Source organism: Manis javanica, chromosome 13 (assembly GCF_040802235.1).
Source record: "Manis javanica isolate MJ-LG chromosome 13, MJ_LKY, whole genome shotgun sequence".
Lineage (NCBI taxonomy): Eukaryota > Metazoa > Chordata > Mammalia > Pholidota > Manidae > Manis > Manis javanica.
In genome coordinates, this window is record NC_133168.1 from 21,900,515 (window position 1) to 21,915,874 (window position 15,360).

At 33.9% G+C, this 15,360-nt stretch overlaps 1 protein-coding gene across 2 annotated transcripts in view; it reads left to right on the forward strand.

The window, feature by feature from the left end:
* Positions 1–4,743, forward strand: part of SYNCRIP (synaptotagmin binding cytoplasmic RNA interacting protein) — a 30,147-nt gene extending 25,404 nt beyond the window's left edge. Inside the window, exon 12 of one of the 2 annotated variants that reach the window (XM_017678953.3) lies at positions 150–4,743. In XM_017678953.3, coding sequence (XP_017534442.1) covers positions 150–191 — 42 coding nt within the window. In that variant the 3' untranslated portion in view covers positions 192–4,743. The remainder of the gene's footprint in view (positions 1–149) is intronic. The other variant, XM_017678959.3, reaches the window with a different exon arrangement.
* The last annotated feature ends 10,617 nt before the right edge of the window (positions 4,744–15,360 follow it).

The following is a 15,360-nucleotide window of genomic DNA, read 5'->3' on the forward strand; positions in this document are numbered from 1 at the left end:
TTAATAGTTTTAAAAAGGAAACTTTTTGGTTAGACTTTATATTAAGAAATACTATGTTAAAGCACTTTAAAAAAATGTTATCATTATGTTTGTACACATTATTAATTTAAAATGATTTATCTAACTGATTCCTTTTGTTACCTGGCTAGCAGGGAAAAGGGGTCGAGGCCGGTCCTGACCTGTTACAATGAAGACTGACTTGCTATGTGGGATTACACCAGAAGCTTGCAGTGGAGTAATGGTAAGGAAATCAAGCAACCTTAAATATCTCGGCTGTATAGGAGCATATTCTGTTGCAGAAGACCTTCCTATGAAGATTATGGAATCAAATACAGGACATTGAACTAATACTTTGGACTTTGATATGAATTTCTTTAACAATTTTCTCTGCAGTGCAAGTTATTAAACTAAAGCTACTCTATTTTCCAAATGTGTTCCAACAGAAATCCTTCATAACTTCTAGCATGGTATCTTAATAAAGAATAAAGTTCTTCTCTTTAAAAAATCTGCTCTAAGTAGATTTTTCCCCCGTTTTTTTAAATTAAGGATCCCAGCAGTGGTTTTCTGAAATATTCTTGAATTTGTGCATTTAAATTTTATTGCAGTGGTATAGATGAATGCCATTGTTGGTATCCTTAAATTTTATTTCTGCTCACCAAGGTTAATCATGATTGTCTATATCTTTTTTATAGTAATCACTTTTGAATTGTGTTCAGATATGCAGTTTCAGGTGTAATCATCAGAGCTGGTTAGTCAGGCATTCCAGATAGTGGTTCTTTTCAGAACCTTTTTTAAAGGGTTGGTTAACTACCTCAGTAGCAGAGGATTGAACTATACCCTGTCTGTACTGTACATAGAAAATCTTTGTAGATAAAAGCAAGGCTTGTTAAATGATATGAGGGTAAGATTTTAATAAACCAAATGTAACATTCTTAGTTGCCTTTAGTTTCAGAGGCTTGTAAGACTTCCTCATGACCATCATAACAGGCCTTGCTTTTGTCGTATTTTGTGGCTGAAAAAGCAGCCTTGCTTCTTCAGATATTGTAGTTATTTGGATGTATAATAGTTTAGCAAGATGTTACTTTTGTAAGACATCAGATGTTCAAAAAAAGTGCATCCGAACTTGTACTAAATACTGCAGTGTCCCTTTATAAAAAGTCAGACTAAAACTGACAATTGTACAGCGAAGCCTGACATTTGGATATTTTGAAGTTTTTCATAAATCATAGAAATTAGTATATGGCTGTAGTTTAGCTTTTTAGGTAAAAGGTATGTTTCATTAGTGCATTTCTTATTGCTGATCACTGCAAAAATGTGAATCAGCTTTCCATTTCTTATGCCGGTCATGATAACTTGTAGAATAGAGTACAATCATTTGTGCTGTTTTTAATTTTCTAAAGCACCTTGATGACAGTGAGTGTTCAGTGGTGAAGCATCCTCTATTGAATCACCCTCAAAAAATTTTTGCCAAGTCCTAAATTGATAGCTTAAAGTCAAACATGAAATTATAATTTAATTAGGACTTGGTATAAAGAAATCCCTTTTCCCCTTCCCCAAAGGGATACTGCAGTTATATCACATACCCAATAGGCACCACGATGAAAATCAGAGCTTATTATACTTAATTAAGGTTTTATACACACCAGTTCCCCCAGTAAATGCAAATTTAACAAGAAAATTAGATATGTCATATGTTCAAAATGCTCATGGCAAACAATCATTTTGCATTCCTGCAAATAAAATTGTTTTATACTGTAAGCTGGAGGCGAGTGTAACTTATTTTTGTAATAAAGTTTTTATTTTTTTTATGTGTCATTAATATAAATGTGTGTTAGTGTAGAGATATTCTGGTTTAAAAACTTAGAATTGCACACATTTCAGTATGTTTATTTGTACTTACATAATTTTAGAATAGTGGTTGCTGTATGTTTCACATTAATTGGTTTTTATGTTATCTTAATAAAACATGTTAGTATGTTGTATGTCAGTTACTGGGATAGCTGGGACATAGAGTGTAATTTAAAATTTGTCAATAAGTATTCATTGGAATATATGTAAATGTGCCTTGCCGGTTATTGAAACTTACCTACAAAATGAGTATGGGGTGACAAAAATTAGTTCCTGGTGCTTAATGAAACTTTCTGCCACTGATTTTATATATTACCCCGTGCTTTTTTAAAGTACATCTCTCAAATCTTAGTGTAAGTTTGAGGGCTACACAAAACATTTACATTTCATTTTAACATACAATGAGTATAATAGGTTGTGGAAAGTGGTTAAACAAAATGTAGCCTTCAGTAAAATTGAATCTCAGTGTAATCCTTGGTGCTGGCATTTCCCAGTTCAAGGAGTAAAATGAGTCCCATCAAAGAGGTCATGGCCATGCCTATTGGCACTTTACTGTCATACCCTTTTTAAGGGACACTGTCAAGGTGTTTAAGTCAATTCTCAGAATTTGTTGGGATTTGAGGACAGGTTTGTTTGACTTAAGAACTGCATTGTCAAAGTTAAAAGATGAACATTTTTGTGAGTTCACAAATGTGTTCTTGAGAAAACATTAAAATAAGGAGCTGTGGGGTTTCCAAGACTATTTGGCATTCTTAGTTTGGGGATTGGGAGGGAAAACATGATAAAAAGATATTGTGAAGAATTGATGGGTAATGTAAACAGTGGTGATGAAATATACACACACTCAAGTGAAATTACTTGACAGTGTTCATTTGAATAACTTTCAATTTAAGCCATTATAATTTTAAAATTAAATATCATTTGCACTGTTCTGATAATGGGTGCAGTTTTTGAGCAATATAATCAGAGCTAAATATGCATGTAGTGATTAGTGATGTGAACAATTAAGTTCTGGGAAGAAATACTGGTATTTTCAAACTTAAATTTCTGTAGTAAAATCAGTATCAAACTTATCAGAGATCAAGGAAAACAGGCAATGCATATAAACATACTTTTGAATGTTGTGTGGCCTATAAAGCAATAATGCAATTTATATGGAATGTCATGGGATATGAGAAATGGAAATGCAAAAATAACTAATCCTTTAGTAAAAATGTCAACATGTTAAAAGGGGAATGTTAACTAATGTAGGTCATTGCTATTTGTGATTTGTTTATGGGTTCTTGGCTTTGACAGCTTCAAAGAATGGACAGATGACAAGTTAAAAAATTTTGTATAGATTGTCAAGGAATGGGTCTTAAATCCAAGAGTCAAGTCCCTTCCTTGGGGTGAAAAATGTATCCTTAAAACACTTTGATTGTTAAACAAGAAAACTTGAGTTATCTAACCAAAACAGACGCAAGATTTTGTTTCTGCAGACTACTTGGCAATCAAAAAGTGATGCATCAATTTAATCAGTTTTCAGAAAGTTGCTTTGTGAGAACATTGTGTTCTATATAATCTCCCAAACATGCTTTTTATGGAAGATTTTTAGCCATTACAGTTGAATCAGATGTTAGAACTGAAGTGGGGATTGAGCACAAAAAGCAGCTGCACACACATGGTGGCAGTTGTAGCATCATGAGAAACTTAACCTACCAATTACTGCAAGTCTGATTTAACCAAATACATTTTCCTCATGATAAAATAGGAACAACAGGAATGGATTGATGGAGTGATCTCGGGTATTGTATATAAGTTATTTGAAAAGAATCAGGGTGAACATCATGCTAGATGGGCAAAATTATCACATTCTGGACAGCTATTGACTGCTATGCTAAAGTTGCTTGATCAGGAACAGCAAAAGATCACCTTGTTATTACAGAGTATGACATGTCTGTATTTTGAGGGGAGAAATTATAAAGCATTTAATGCATTTAGGAGAGGGAGCTAATCCTAGAGTAAAATGATTGCTCAGGTTCCTGAAACTTCTAAGAATACCCACCATGGCTGTTTTCCCCCCAGTGATATATTCCATGAAATTTTTATCTGACCATAGGAATTCAGTTGTGGGTACAAAATGAATGAATGAAGAACTTTAAAGTAGCAAAGCATAGCAAAGCATAAAATGAACAGGTCTGGGGTGGTGTTTTAAAGTTTAGTATTAGTAATCATACCACTCAATAGGGCATGCCACTACTTTTCTTACAATCCTAATTATAAACTAAAGTTCAAAGACTTTTAACTGTGGGCAAATTAGTAGACAGACTTTTTGGTCTGTCACTTTTTTAAAAAGTTCTTTAGATAAAAGTTATATTAGCACCACAGTCTGCCTTCAGTAACATACCTAAAATATTTTTCAGAACCAGAAGCGTTCAGTCGGAAATACCTTTTTTATGAATGCAAAACAGTATTAGAGCTAATGCTCTGTCCCAAGATTAGGCTTTTAATGATTTTAACAGTAGTCTGATAAACATTTAGAAGTCTGGTATTGAGAAACAAAAGCTTGTACCTGACTAGTATTTTTATTTAAAAAAAATTAGTGGTCTTAGCTTATTTAAATTGTCTCTTACATTTATTTATCCATAGAATTTATATTTATTTCATTCCTTTCATCTCACTGAAAACTGTCTGCAGGCTCTTTGATTTGGACTAGATGTGTGAAGTACTGTCTTTTGCCAAAAACCTCAAATTACCTGTTCTTTTCAACGTAGTGGGTTTGTGCTTGTTTGGAGATCAGTTCAAAAACTATCTGTACTATCTGTACTGCCTCTGATGTTAAGATTTTATGTATAGCATAAGGAAGCTAGCTCTGACTATATTTTCCTAAGAATAAAGACCTATTTTTGTAGCATGTCTTAGGATCTCCAGGAGTCCAAGAATTATTGTGGGTGTCCTCCATTTTATCGGTTTTCATTTAACAGCCTAGACATTTGGAATCTTGAGAGCTCTTTCACCTTTAGATTATCCATACATTCAAAGTTAAGCCAATGGTAACAAGTTTCCCCAAGATCTCTAATTCAAGCACATGATGGGGAGATGTATGGAATGAATGTATAGCGTTCTCCATTTACTTTAATTGGTGAAAATATTCTGTGGTCATGCACATACCAGTGGACTTGAAGAAAATGGTAATTGGGAGCATGTACCCACCATGCTGTGTTCTTCATTTTCTCTACCTTTCTCCAAAGGTTTAGAAATGAGATTGAGTTTGCAAGTAATTCAGGAGAGGGGAGTGAACAACTGGGTATATTTTATAAATGTTGCACATTTAGATGACTGTGCAAATGAAGTTAGGTGAACTCTGCATGAAAGTGTGTTTTATTAAGCTAAGTTGGCAAATCATTATTGATGAATGAGCAACTTGTGAATAACATTTGGAGAATTTTGGCTTACAGTCCTAGGATTTAACAGTGGGGGGGGGGGGGCACGAGTTTTTTTGGCCACTTAGGACAAAAATATTTTTAGGTCACTTACTGTAAAGTTTATTATTATTTAGGATAACATTTATACTAATCGATGAAAATAAACTTGACATTTCAGTTCAGTCACAGTGGATTTATACCTGTAAGATCCTAGTGCATCACTAGGCACTTTGAAAGCCATTTATGTTGCTCCCCTGTGCAGATACCGCTTTTTTTCTGGTTGAAATAAAGGATGCTGAATAAGACTTAACTGGCTGAAGCAGAAGTCCTGATAAACCATTTTGGAAATGTGTCTTCAAGTGTCAAAGTTTCCTGAAATGTGTTCTAACAGCACAAGCAGTAAGCTTTGTACAATGAAGATAAGGTTATTTTAGAATACTACAAGCTTCATGAATATATTAATTCACTGATACCTGAAGACAATTGCTTTGTCTATGAAGCAAGTAGTTTAAAACAAGTTCTAATCTAGGGGAGTTGCAAAGGCTGCTACCTAATGTTATGAATGGCCATTTTTTTACTTTCAGACTTTGATCTCTATTCTGAAAAGATTATTGTGACAAAACTTGTTTTGGAGAGTTAAGGATACCTGAGGGTTTTGGCATCTTTTGTCACTTATGAATTAGAGCCATTTTTTTACTTTTTTCAAGGCAGAAGAACAAAGGTTTTGATGTAGATGAGCCACTAGTAGGGCTCTTTTAATGCTGTCAACTTTAAATGAGATGAAAAATTTTAGTAATTATGACATCTGTAACAATTTTGCATGTGAATTTGTGTCCCATTTTTTTTCCCCCATGGGAATTAAAGAATGCTGATACTGCATCATTTGAACACAAAATTGGTGAAACAAGTTGCATCTATTTTATGTGATAAGCAAACAAACCCTTATAACTTAAGAAAACATTCTCAATATATTGGTGGTAGGTTGTTTGAAATTAGGGCTCTAAGATTGCTTTAACAATGTGTCACGAAAATTTTTAAAAGCCTATATACTAATTGTGTTCCTCAGTATATTTAATATTTGAAATGAGCTTGTAGGGGAGCCAGAAATAATGACTAATATGTTGAAGATCATCTGTAGAAAGAGTAAAAATTCACATGAATTTACAGGACCTGAATTCCTAGGAATTCAACATTAAGGACTTGTGCAGTTACCACTAGGTATCCTGCCTAACTTCAGATTCACTTACAAATAGAAAAATATGAAGAGGCTTCTATTATAAAATTAAATGAAATCTTAGTTGATCTGGTTTCCTGAAGATCCATTTAGTATTAAGGATAGCAACAGCAAAGTTGGGGGCCCTGCAGCAGCTGCTGTAAGTTACTTCGGTGTCTGACTAGTCCAGTCCCTGCTTAGTGTCTTTGATCAGTCTACTTAAATATTCTACTAGTTTTTTAAAGTTAGTTTCTTCTCTGTGGTGTCTTTTGCCTCCTGTTGCATTGGAAGTTCCTCCAGGACAGGGAAATCTTAATGGGACTAGGCAGGTATTTACTAATATTCAAAGTATTTTTCAGCTTGGTAGAAATAGTTTTATTTGCTGAATTAGGATTAATTGTGGAATGTTAACTTGAAAAATCATTTTTGAGCCACTTAAATTTACAACATGGAAATCTTAAAGATTAACAAGAATGAAATGCTAATGTTAAAGATTATGCAGATCCACATTTAAATAGTTCGACGTTTGAGTGTCCTAAAGGGAAGGGAACAGTTTGCCTTGTGATTTATACACTGCTTTATGTATTTTATATCATAATTGCAACAGCCCAGCCCTGTAATTTTCCTTTATGCTGATGTTCAGCTTAATTTCAAGTTGTTGAACAAAACATCCACCTACAAATCCCTTCTATACTAATTTCTTTATGAGGAAGGGGTACTTAAAGATTGAAATCTTGTTATGTTGATGAAGAATCTGTTTTGGTTTTTAATCCATGAAGTTTGTATAAGGTTCTTTTGCAGAGCACTTTGGAGAGGATAAGTAATGTTACCTGAGAGGAGCATGAAGTCTAGATAAATACAAATTTTTGAGAACAGTCATTTCTAAGAGTAATTCATATTATATTTTAAAATAACTTCAGACAACAGTTGAGTCTGTGAATAGTCTTATATTTACGTTCCAGTTGATAGGTGGTTGAAATTAAATCACTTGAAAAGGGTGGCTCTGAATTAAAGACACTATGCCTCCTACTTTGAGTAGTGATGGATAAAAGGTATTATTTATGCTCATACATGCTTGATATTTTAACTTCATAGTACCTTAAAGAGAATTTAAAAGACCTGTACTTGTAAAACAGGATACAACACAGAATGAAAGAGCATTCAAATAGCACAGGATATTAAAGTCTATTCACACCCTACTTAAATCAGAGATGACTCTCCTTAGTTCTTATAGTGGTTACATCTTAACATCTCTTTTAATTAGTACTAATTTCTTTATCCCTTGTGAGGAATTTAGCTTACACTAGTCCTGTCCTTTGGCTGAACTATTTTAAATTCATTTGACTGCCTTTATTACTCAAACTACACTATTTTCTCCTCTGTATAAAAAAAGGAAGCGGCAAACTCAATATTTTGGTTTCTTTTCCTTCATCTACCAGTTTTTGTTGGTGTTATCTCTACTTTTCTGCTGTTAGGTTTATAACACTATAATTCATCTTTTATTTATAATGGTTTTTATTGGATTCATAGATGAACCTATTTTGATAGAACCTGTGCCCTTTCAAAGTAGAAACGATGAATTTAAAAATTTTTCCTTCATTTGCTTAGATTCATATTAAAATAGGAACCATGACTGCTTTTTTCTTGAGTTTTTAATTACCTTTTTACTGAGTTCTTCTGGTTTATTTGGTCACACTTAATGCTCTGTGTACACCAGTCATCCTAGGATTCTTTTTTCCATTCTATCGCTAGGTTCCATTGTTCTTAGGTTCTGAAGCTTTCTTTTTTTGTTGTTGCTGCAGTAAGTTCTCCGGTGATATTTTCAGAAAGGGTACATAGACTGTAAATAGTCTTGCATAGAAAATGTTTTTCACCCTTCTTGATTGACAGTTTGGACAGGATTCTAGCTGCAGTGTTACTATCAGAACTTTTCTTAAGCATTCAGGTTTTTCTCGGTCTAAAGTTCCATGAGACCGTATGCACAGATTTTTATTTTGCTTTTTAACTTGAATTCTTAAGGGTTTATTGCTGAGATTTTTACTTTGTGCTTCAGTTTTTCTTTTTGTTGCTTGGAAGAATTGGATTGGTTCTCTTATGTTTAATCTTTTTTTCTCATCTATCACTGTAGCTTTTTATAATTAATAGAAAATGTCACTTTTTTCCTTCTTCCCAGGGCATATTTTATCTGTAAATTTCAGCAGTAGAACAATCTGTTCTCACTTATGTATGGACTATTTTGCTCTTTCTGAATTCTGGAGATCGTTTTAAATGAGCAGTTTCTGATAGGATGCATCGAAATAATATTCACTTTGGTTATTTGGCTTCTGTTATGATTTTTCTGAAATGTTTGGTGATTACTATTCATATTTATTAAAAATGTTGATAAAAGTATTCTGGTGTTACTAGGCCTATCCACTGAGATGGCTCACTGTAGTTTCTGTGTATGAGAATAACATAAGGACTAACAGGCTGTGTTTTAGCTTCTTTGGGAGCAGGCAGGCAAGCAGGGTGTCCCCACCGATTATAGAAAGAAGTCTGCCCAATTGTAGGAGTTCTGACCCCTCCCAGGCAGTTATTCACTTTGAGGATGGGGGTAGACCTGAAGGCAGCTTTATAACTGTCAATCACTTAAATTTCTTCCCCTTTCACTATAGCAAACTAGAGGTCTTGCCTTTCCTTCCCATGAAGAATGGCTCCTGTCCCTTGTATCCCTTTGAGTGCAAAATTAATCTCAGTTCTTCATCTTTTGTATCTAAATTACGCAAATTAACATCAAATTTGCTAGTTTTTTAAACAACTGGGTAGTAAAATACACTATGAAGTATATTATCTTGGATTTATTAGAAGAAACCACCTTTATTTGTATTATTGATTTCATGTTGCAGTATTACTGATTTCATTGAAATAAATTGCCCAGGAAAAGGTTGCATAAATCTTGATCAAGAGCAGAACCCAGCATGCTAAAAGGGTACATAGAAGACAGTTTGTGACTATGGATGCATATTCTTGACTGGACAAAGCAGATTATTTTGAGAGACCTTTCTGATAATAGTAAGATAAGTTCTGTTTTAGCATAAAATTTCTGAACATAAAACCATTGAGCATTATTTTTTTCATTTACATTTAATAACAGCTTCATGTATGCTATTTTACCAGGTAATGAGACTATATGCTTTATTTTGGTAGGGATCTCAAACTTACCTTACTGAGATTTGATGTTTTAGGATTTGATGTGAGTCCACATTAATTTACTTGTGGAAAATGTTCATACTTTTGTCATATGCTCTGTCTTTACTGAGTAGAGTCCAAATCTTTAAAAATTTTTCTACATATTGGTGATTTAAACATTATTTTGGCTGTTGTTAAGGACCTCTTCCAGGTCTTAAAAAGTTGGGTTTTATGATACTAGCTGATAACAAGGAAGGAACAGACTTTCAAGGGTTTTGGCACCAAAAATGTTGCCCAAATTTTCAGTGGCAGTATGTGGACACAAACACAAATCTTGGCTAAATTTTCAGTGGCAGTATCTGGACGGACACACACGACACAGACACAGAAGGGGAAACAAAGATTAATATTCCTAGACCTATTCAAGACATGCTAATCTCACACACTAATCTTGGCTAATTTTTCAGTGGCAGTATCACACACACACACACACTGGACACAGACACAAGGGGGAAAGAAAGATTAATATTCCTAGACCTATTCAAGACATGCTAATATCATATCCATAGGACTTTCCCATTGTTTTATCGGGAAAATAATGTTATCCATCATGTTAATCCTTTTGTCATGAACTGTTTCACAAAATACAGGAAATACTACATTAGAAGATTTCATTTACACTGATACATGTGTGAACATGTCCTGGTACATTATTTTTGTGATACTCTTAGAGTAGGACAAATATTTCTGTTACAGTTAAGGAAACATTGGAGCCTTTGTGTTCTGAGAACTATCAAGCCCTATATATAGTTAGCAAAGCATTATTCAAGTTCTCCCAAAGTCTCCTAAATTACTGTATTGCAGTAATTGGGAGTCAACCTGAAACACATGTCAACTAATGTATGAACAACATGGGTCTACCTTGTGGTAGTATTTATCCTTTTTAATTTTTACAAATTAGTGTTCATTTATCTCAAGTCTCCTGAAGTTCTAGGCAAAACTCTAATTTTCTCTAATGTTAACATGAAATTAAAGGCAGTCAAACTGCTAAACCAACCTCTTAAATTTTTATTGATAGTAGTTCAATTATTTCCTGAAAATAGAGGGTCAGCATACATTATGCTTAAACAGCAGCAGTCACCACCTACCCACCTCCCACTAGAAAATTATTTAGGTTGAAAGTGCACATGTTACCAAAACAAAGCATTTTATTGCACCCTTTCCTAGGCAGCTTGGCGATTTGGGAATGATGCCTCTTAACGGTGATTTTCCTCTACTATTTTCAAGAGCTGTTCACAGGATACTCTTCAAATCTTTAACCTCTCTAAGGTGTTTGTTACATTGACTATCTTCGTGAAAAGTTTCTTGAGCACTCTGCTGGTTCTCTAATCTCTGACTGCTCCCATTTTTATGTATCCTTATGTCCTCTACCGTCTTTATCAGATAACCTGCATTCACAGTGTGTCACATCTACATGGACTTTTAATGTCAGGGCTTGATCTCTTACATGCAGGTCTGTGTTTCAGCTATATATGTTGGAGTGCTAAGTCAAACACTAATACAAGAGTGCTCTGCACATTAGAATGCTCAGCTCCGTTAGAAATCTTAATTTGTCTTATCACTTCCAGCTATATTTGTTCATTTACTGAATAGGCCTTCAAGGTCTTTATCCACATTCTTCCCTACCCTTTAGGAAGTTAAGGTCTGGCTGAACTTCATATTTACAAATACCTTACGTGGTTCCTAAAGATGGGATAAGTGGCACATTTAATTACAATGGCTCTCCATTTCTATGCATAGAGTCTTATAACAGCATTGTCAAATAGAAGTAAAATGCAAGCCACATACATAATTTCGAATTTTACAATTTAGCTTCAGCTAATCCCAGCCTTAACTTTGATTATAATTGCTCAACAGACTTCTTGCCTTCTCATTATTTGGCTCACTTCACATTTATGCTGTCTTAGTTCTACCCCACTCCAAGCCAACCCCCTGAAAAAAATCCTCTTTAGCCAAAATAGTAAAGACTCTTTGCTGTAGGAGTATTAAAAGTACCAACAAAGTATCCCTGAGATCATGTGCAATTAGAAGAACATCAAGATAAAAAATCTGGCTGTGGTTTTCTGGGATTTAAATATGGCTATTAGCTGATTTTTCTTTATTGCTTGTGTTACAGGTTAATAACAGCTATTTATATGAGTGAAAAATCAAAATCACTCCTGCTTAAAGGTAATTTGGGGAACAAAACCATGGTTTCAAAACACCTGGTAACGTGACTGTTTTTTCTATGTAGTTGCAAGAAGAATCTTCAGAATCATTTAAATTATGTTCATCATTATTTCTACCCTTCAAATTCATTTTCTGCCAATAATGTGTGTGGTAATTGCGATTTGCCATTTTCCACCATGATCAATAATCATTTCATATGTTGCTTTATGCAGTGGATAAAAATAAAGCTATGTAAAGTTGGCAGAGCTTGAAATGTAAATAGGATTCAACCAGTTTAAGAGTAATACATGGTGTGTTATCAGTGTTTGAAAACCCAGTACATGAAAAGGACTATTTAGATAGGATATTGTTTTTTAATTCAAGCAGTACAAAAATTGCTTCAATCCTGCCATAGGATATTTCTGTGAACATTCCTGGAGAAGCTTTCTGCTTAGCCTCAAGAAATAAGTGCAAATGAGATAATCTTTTTAATAATATGCTTTAAAAAAATGTAGAACTGCTGTCTGAACATTTGGGGTATGAAGAAATAAGGGTTCATCTTGAACTCAAAATTGAAGAGTATAGACCTTATGTTAATGCTCAAAATTCAGATTGTTTTAAAATCTGGTGTTCATCTGAGCTAAAGAAACTTAAATGGTAACTATCAGTATATAGGGAAAACTTTCTAGTAAATTTTTAAAAATAACAATTTCCAAAATTATCTTGAGGTTTCTACTTTGGATATACTGTAATGTTTTCTTACAGCTAGAATCAGCTTACCAAAACAGAAAAAGTTTTTTTGTGAAGATAAAAGTTGATTTTAATTATTTGGTCGCAGCCATAATAGAATTGGAATTGAAGTACAATATTAGTGAATTTCACACTTCTGACCCAAGCCTTGTTGCATAGTGGTTTATAGATACCCTCTCAAAGTGCTTTTTAAAAAATATTTTAGTAAATAGCCTATTGAGAGTTAAGGGAAGGATTGCGAAGCTTTTCCAAAAAACAGAAGTTACTGATGTTAGTTGAAAGGTATATTTATTTAAACATCTGAAAATAGTTTGCATTTTTCTTTTTAATGAAAGGAAGTCACTATCTTTATAGGCACATAAGAAACAAGGTGGAATGTTATTTAAAAGGTAACTTTAAAAACATTGGCCATTTTATACAAGTAATGGAGGTGTTACAATCAGATTATAAGTGCCTTTTCCAATCTTTAGTATTTATCAACAGGCATGTGAGTATATTTTCAGCTTAATTTTCTGGTGCTCAGATAATAAGACCATCCAGAGTTTCATGGTCAAAAACAGGTTTTTATCCAGAGAGGATGTGTTTGAACTGTTGGTTGTATAAAGTTGCAACTGTTTTTATCTTCCCATTGGAGGTTTTATCTCATGGCCACACACACAAAAAAAGGGTTGGGGGGCTGGTTGGGATTAAATATGAAAGTAACAACCGCATTTTGAACATCTCAAACTCCCACCAATAAAAATCCCTTAATGCTTTTTGAATTACATATTCTTCATTGTAATGAGTTTCTGTTTTGAAAACCAAGGAAAGGAACATTTCTTGAAATAGAAAGGCAGTTTGGTAGTTCCTTTAATAGGTTTTATATCCAGAGGTGGTTATATAGAGATAGGTTGTGGGGAGAAGAGGATATTATGAAATGTAAAACTGAGACTAAAAAGACATATCACAAAAGGTAAAATATGAACTTTGGTGCTTTGAGACATAGGGAGAAATAGTTTTGGAAGTGTCAATCCTCTGTGATAGGAGATACGCTCCAAGTTATAGGAGGTATCAGAGAGAGAGGGACTGAAATAGCTGAGGGGTAGTGTGTATGTATATATTCATCTATCCTCTTCCTGATAAACGCATGCCATGCATACAATTAATGGCCCTCAACAGTTAAAATTTGGTATATATACTTATTGGGTCCTCAAAGTTAAGTAGGCCCAATTACTGAGATTCAGGTATCAACACCATCTTTTCAAATTCCTGTGCCAACATAAAGAGCAATTTCTGTAGTTTGCTGTGGGGTAGGGATGATCAGGTTTAATTAGGTAACAGCATTTTAAATACTTAACATTGCCTACTGCTGCATGACTTCTGAAAATTAAGTGAAAGGAAAGGATAAATCTACTCTTTGCTCATTGTCTTCCCACATCCTCATCAGCTGAAAATTTTCCTTTCCCATCACCTGTTTTAAAAAACTTAGAGCCTTTAAATATAAATAAGCCCTGTATTATATATTACTTTACATTTGTGACATGTCTCCTTCACTAGATTGTAAGCCTTTGGAGGTCAGAAAAATGCATCTAAATCATTGTATCTGCCACCACATCTAGTACAGTGCCTTACACTTATTTGCTAATTCAATAAATACTCATAATGGAGATACTGGATTGTAGTTTGATGTTTATGAGCCCCCTAGGTGAGTGCATTATCAACTATTTTTTTACCTTTTATAGTTTGAAAATGTACCCCTAGCACATGTGGTAACTGGCATTTATCTAAATTTTACACATTTAATCATACCAGCTCTCCATGGCTAACGTTAGTCTGTAGCAGCACTGTCTAGTAGAACAAGAATGCAAGACACATATGTATTTTCAGGTTTCCAGTAGCCACATTGCAGAAGAAAGAAGAAACATGAGATTAATGTTTTTTAGCCCATTACTTTCAAAATAGTCATTTAACATGTCTTAAAAAATGTAAATAGCTATATTCATTTTCATGCTAAGTCTTCAACATCTGCTGTATTTTTTACACTTGGAGCCACATGTATTCAAACTAGCCACATATCAAGTGCTCAATAGCCAACTGTATCGGATAGTGCAGGACTACAACTTTAAGGCAGGCAATATACCTTGTTGGTTCTGTTTCCTGTAAGGTATCATTGTCATTTTAGGTTATCCAAGCACAGCTAACTGGTTAGGCAGATTTTTGTCACATTCATAAATCCATAAAATCTTTTTGTATCAAGCATTGTATGGGGCACATTTAATAGGGATTTTCCATCCAATTAATCTTCACTAAAAGTTGCACAGGGTATACCTATTTTAGAGTTGATTCAGAGGTTGAGATCAAGTTAACCTTGCTCAATGTAATGCTGTTAGTGGAAGGTGAAGCTGGTTTCAGAATAAGAATTGTGGGTATCTCATATCTGCTAGGAAGTTCAAAACTTTTAATAAAAGGTGGGAAAAATATTTTTCAAGCTCTGTGTGAGTGAGTGGATAATAGACCATAAAGATTAAATAGAAAACATTTAATGAAATAAAAGGCATTTTATTAGATGTCTGTGGATTTTTAAAGAATTCTCATGGTGGAAAATTTTTTTTCTGAGCATAAGAGCAATATGAAATTTTAAATTACCTATTGCCTGGTTAGTTTATTCTGATTGCCCCTAGTAAAATGATAAGGAGAAAAGTCTTAGTTTGTAAAGGTCTAATTTGAACAAAACAAAGCATTGTATCTTTAAAATGTACTGGCTTTCAGTGAAAAGTTGAACAGTAATTT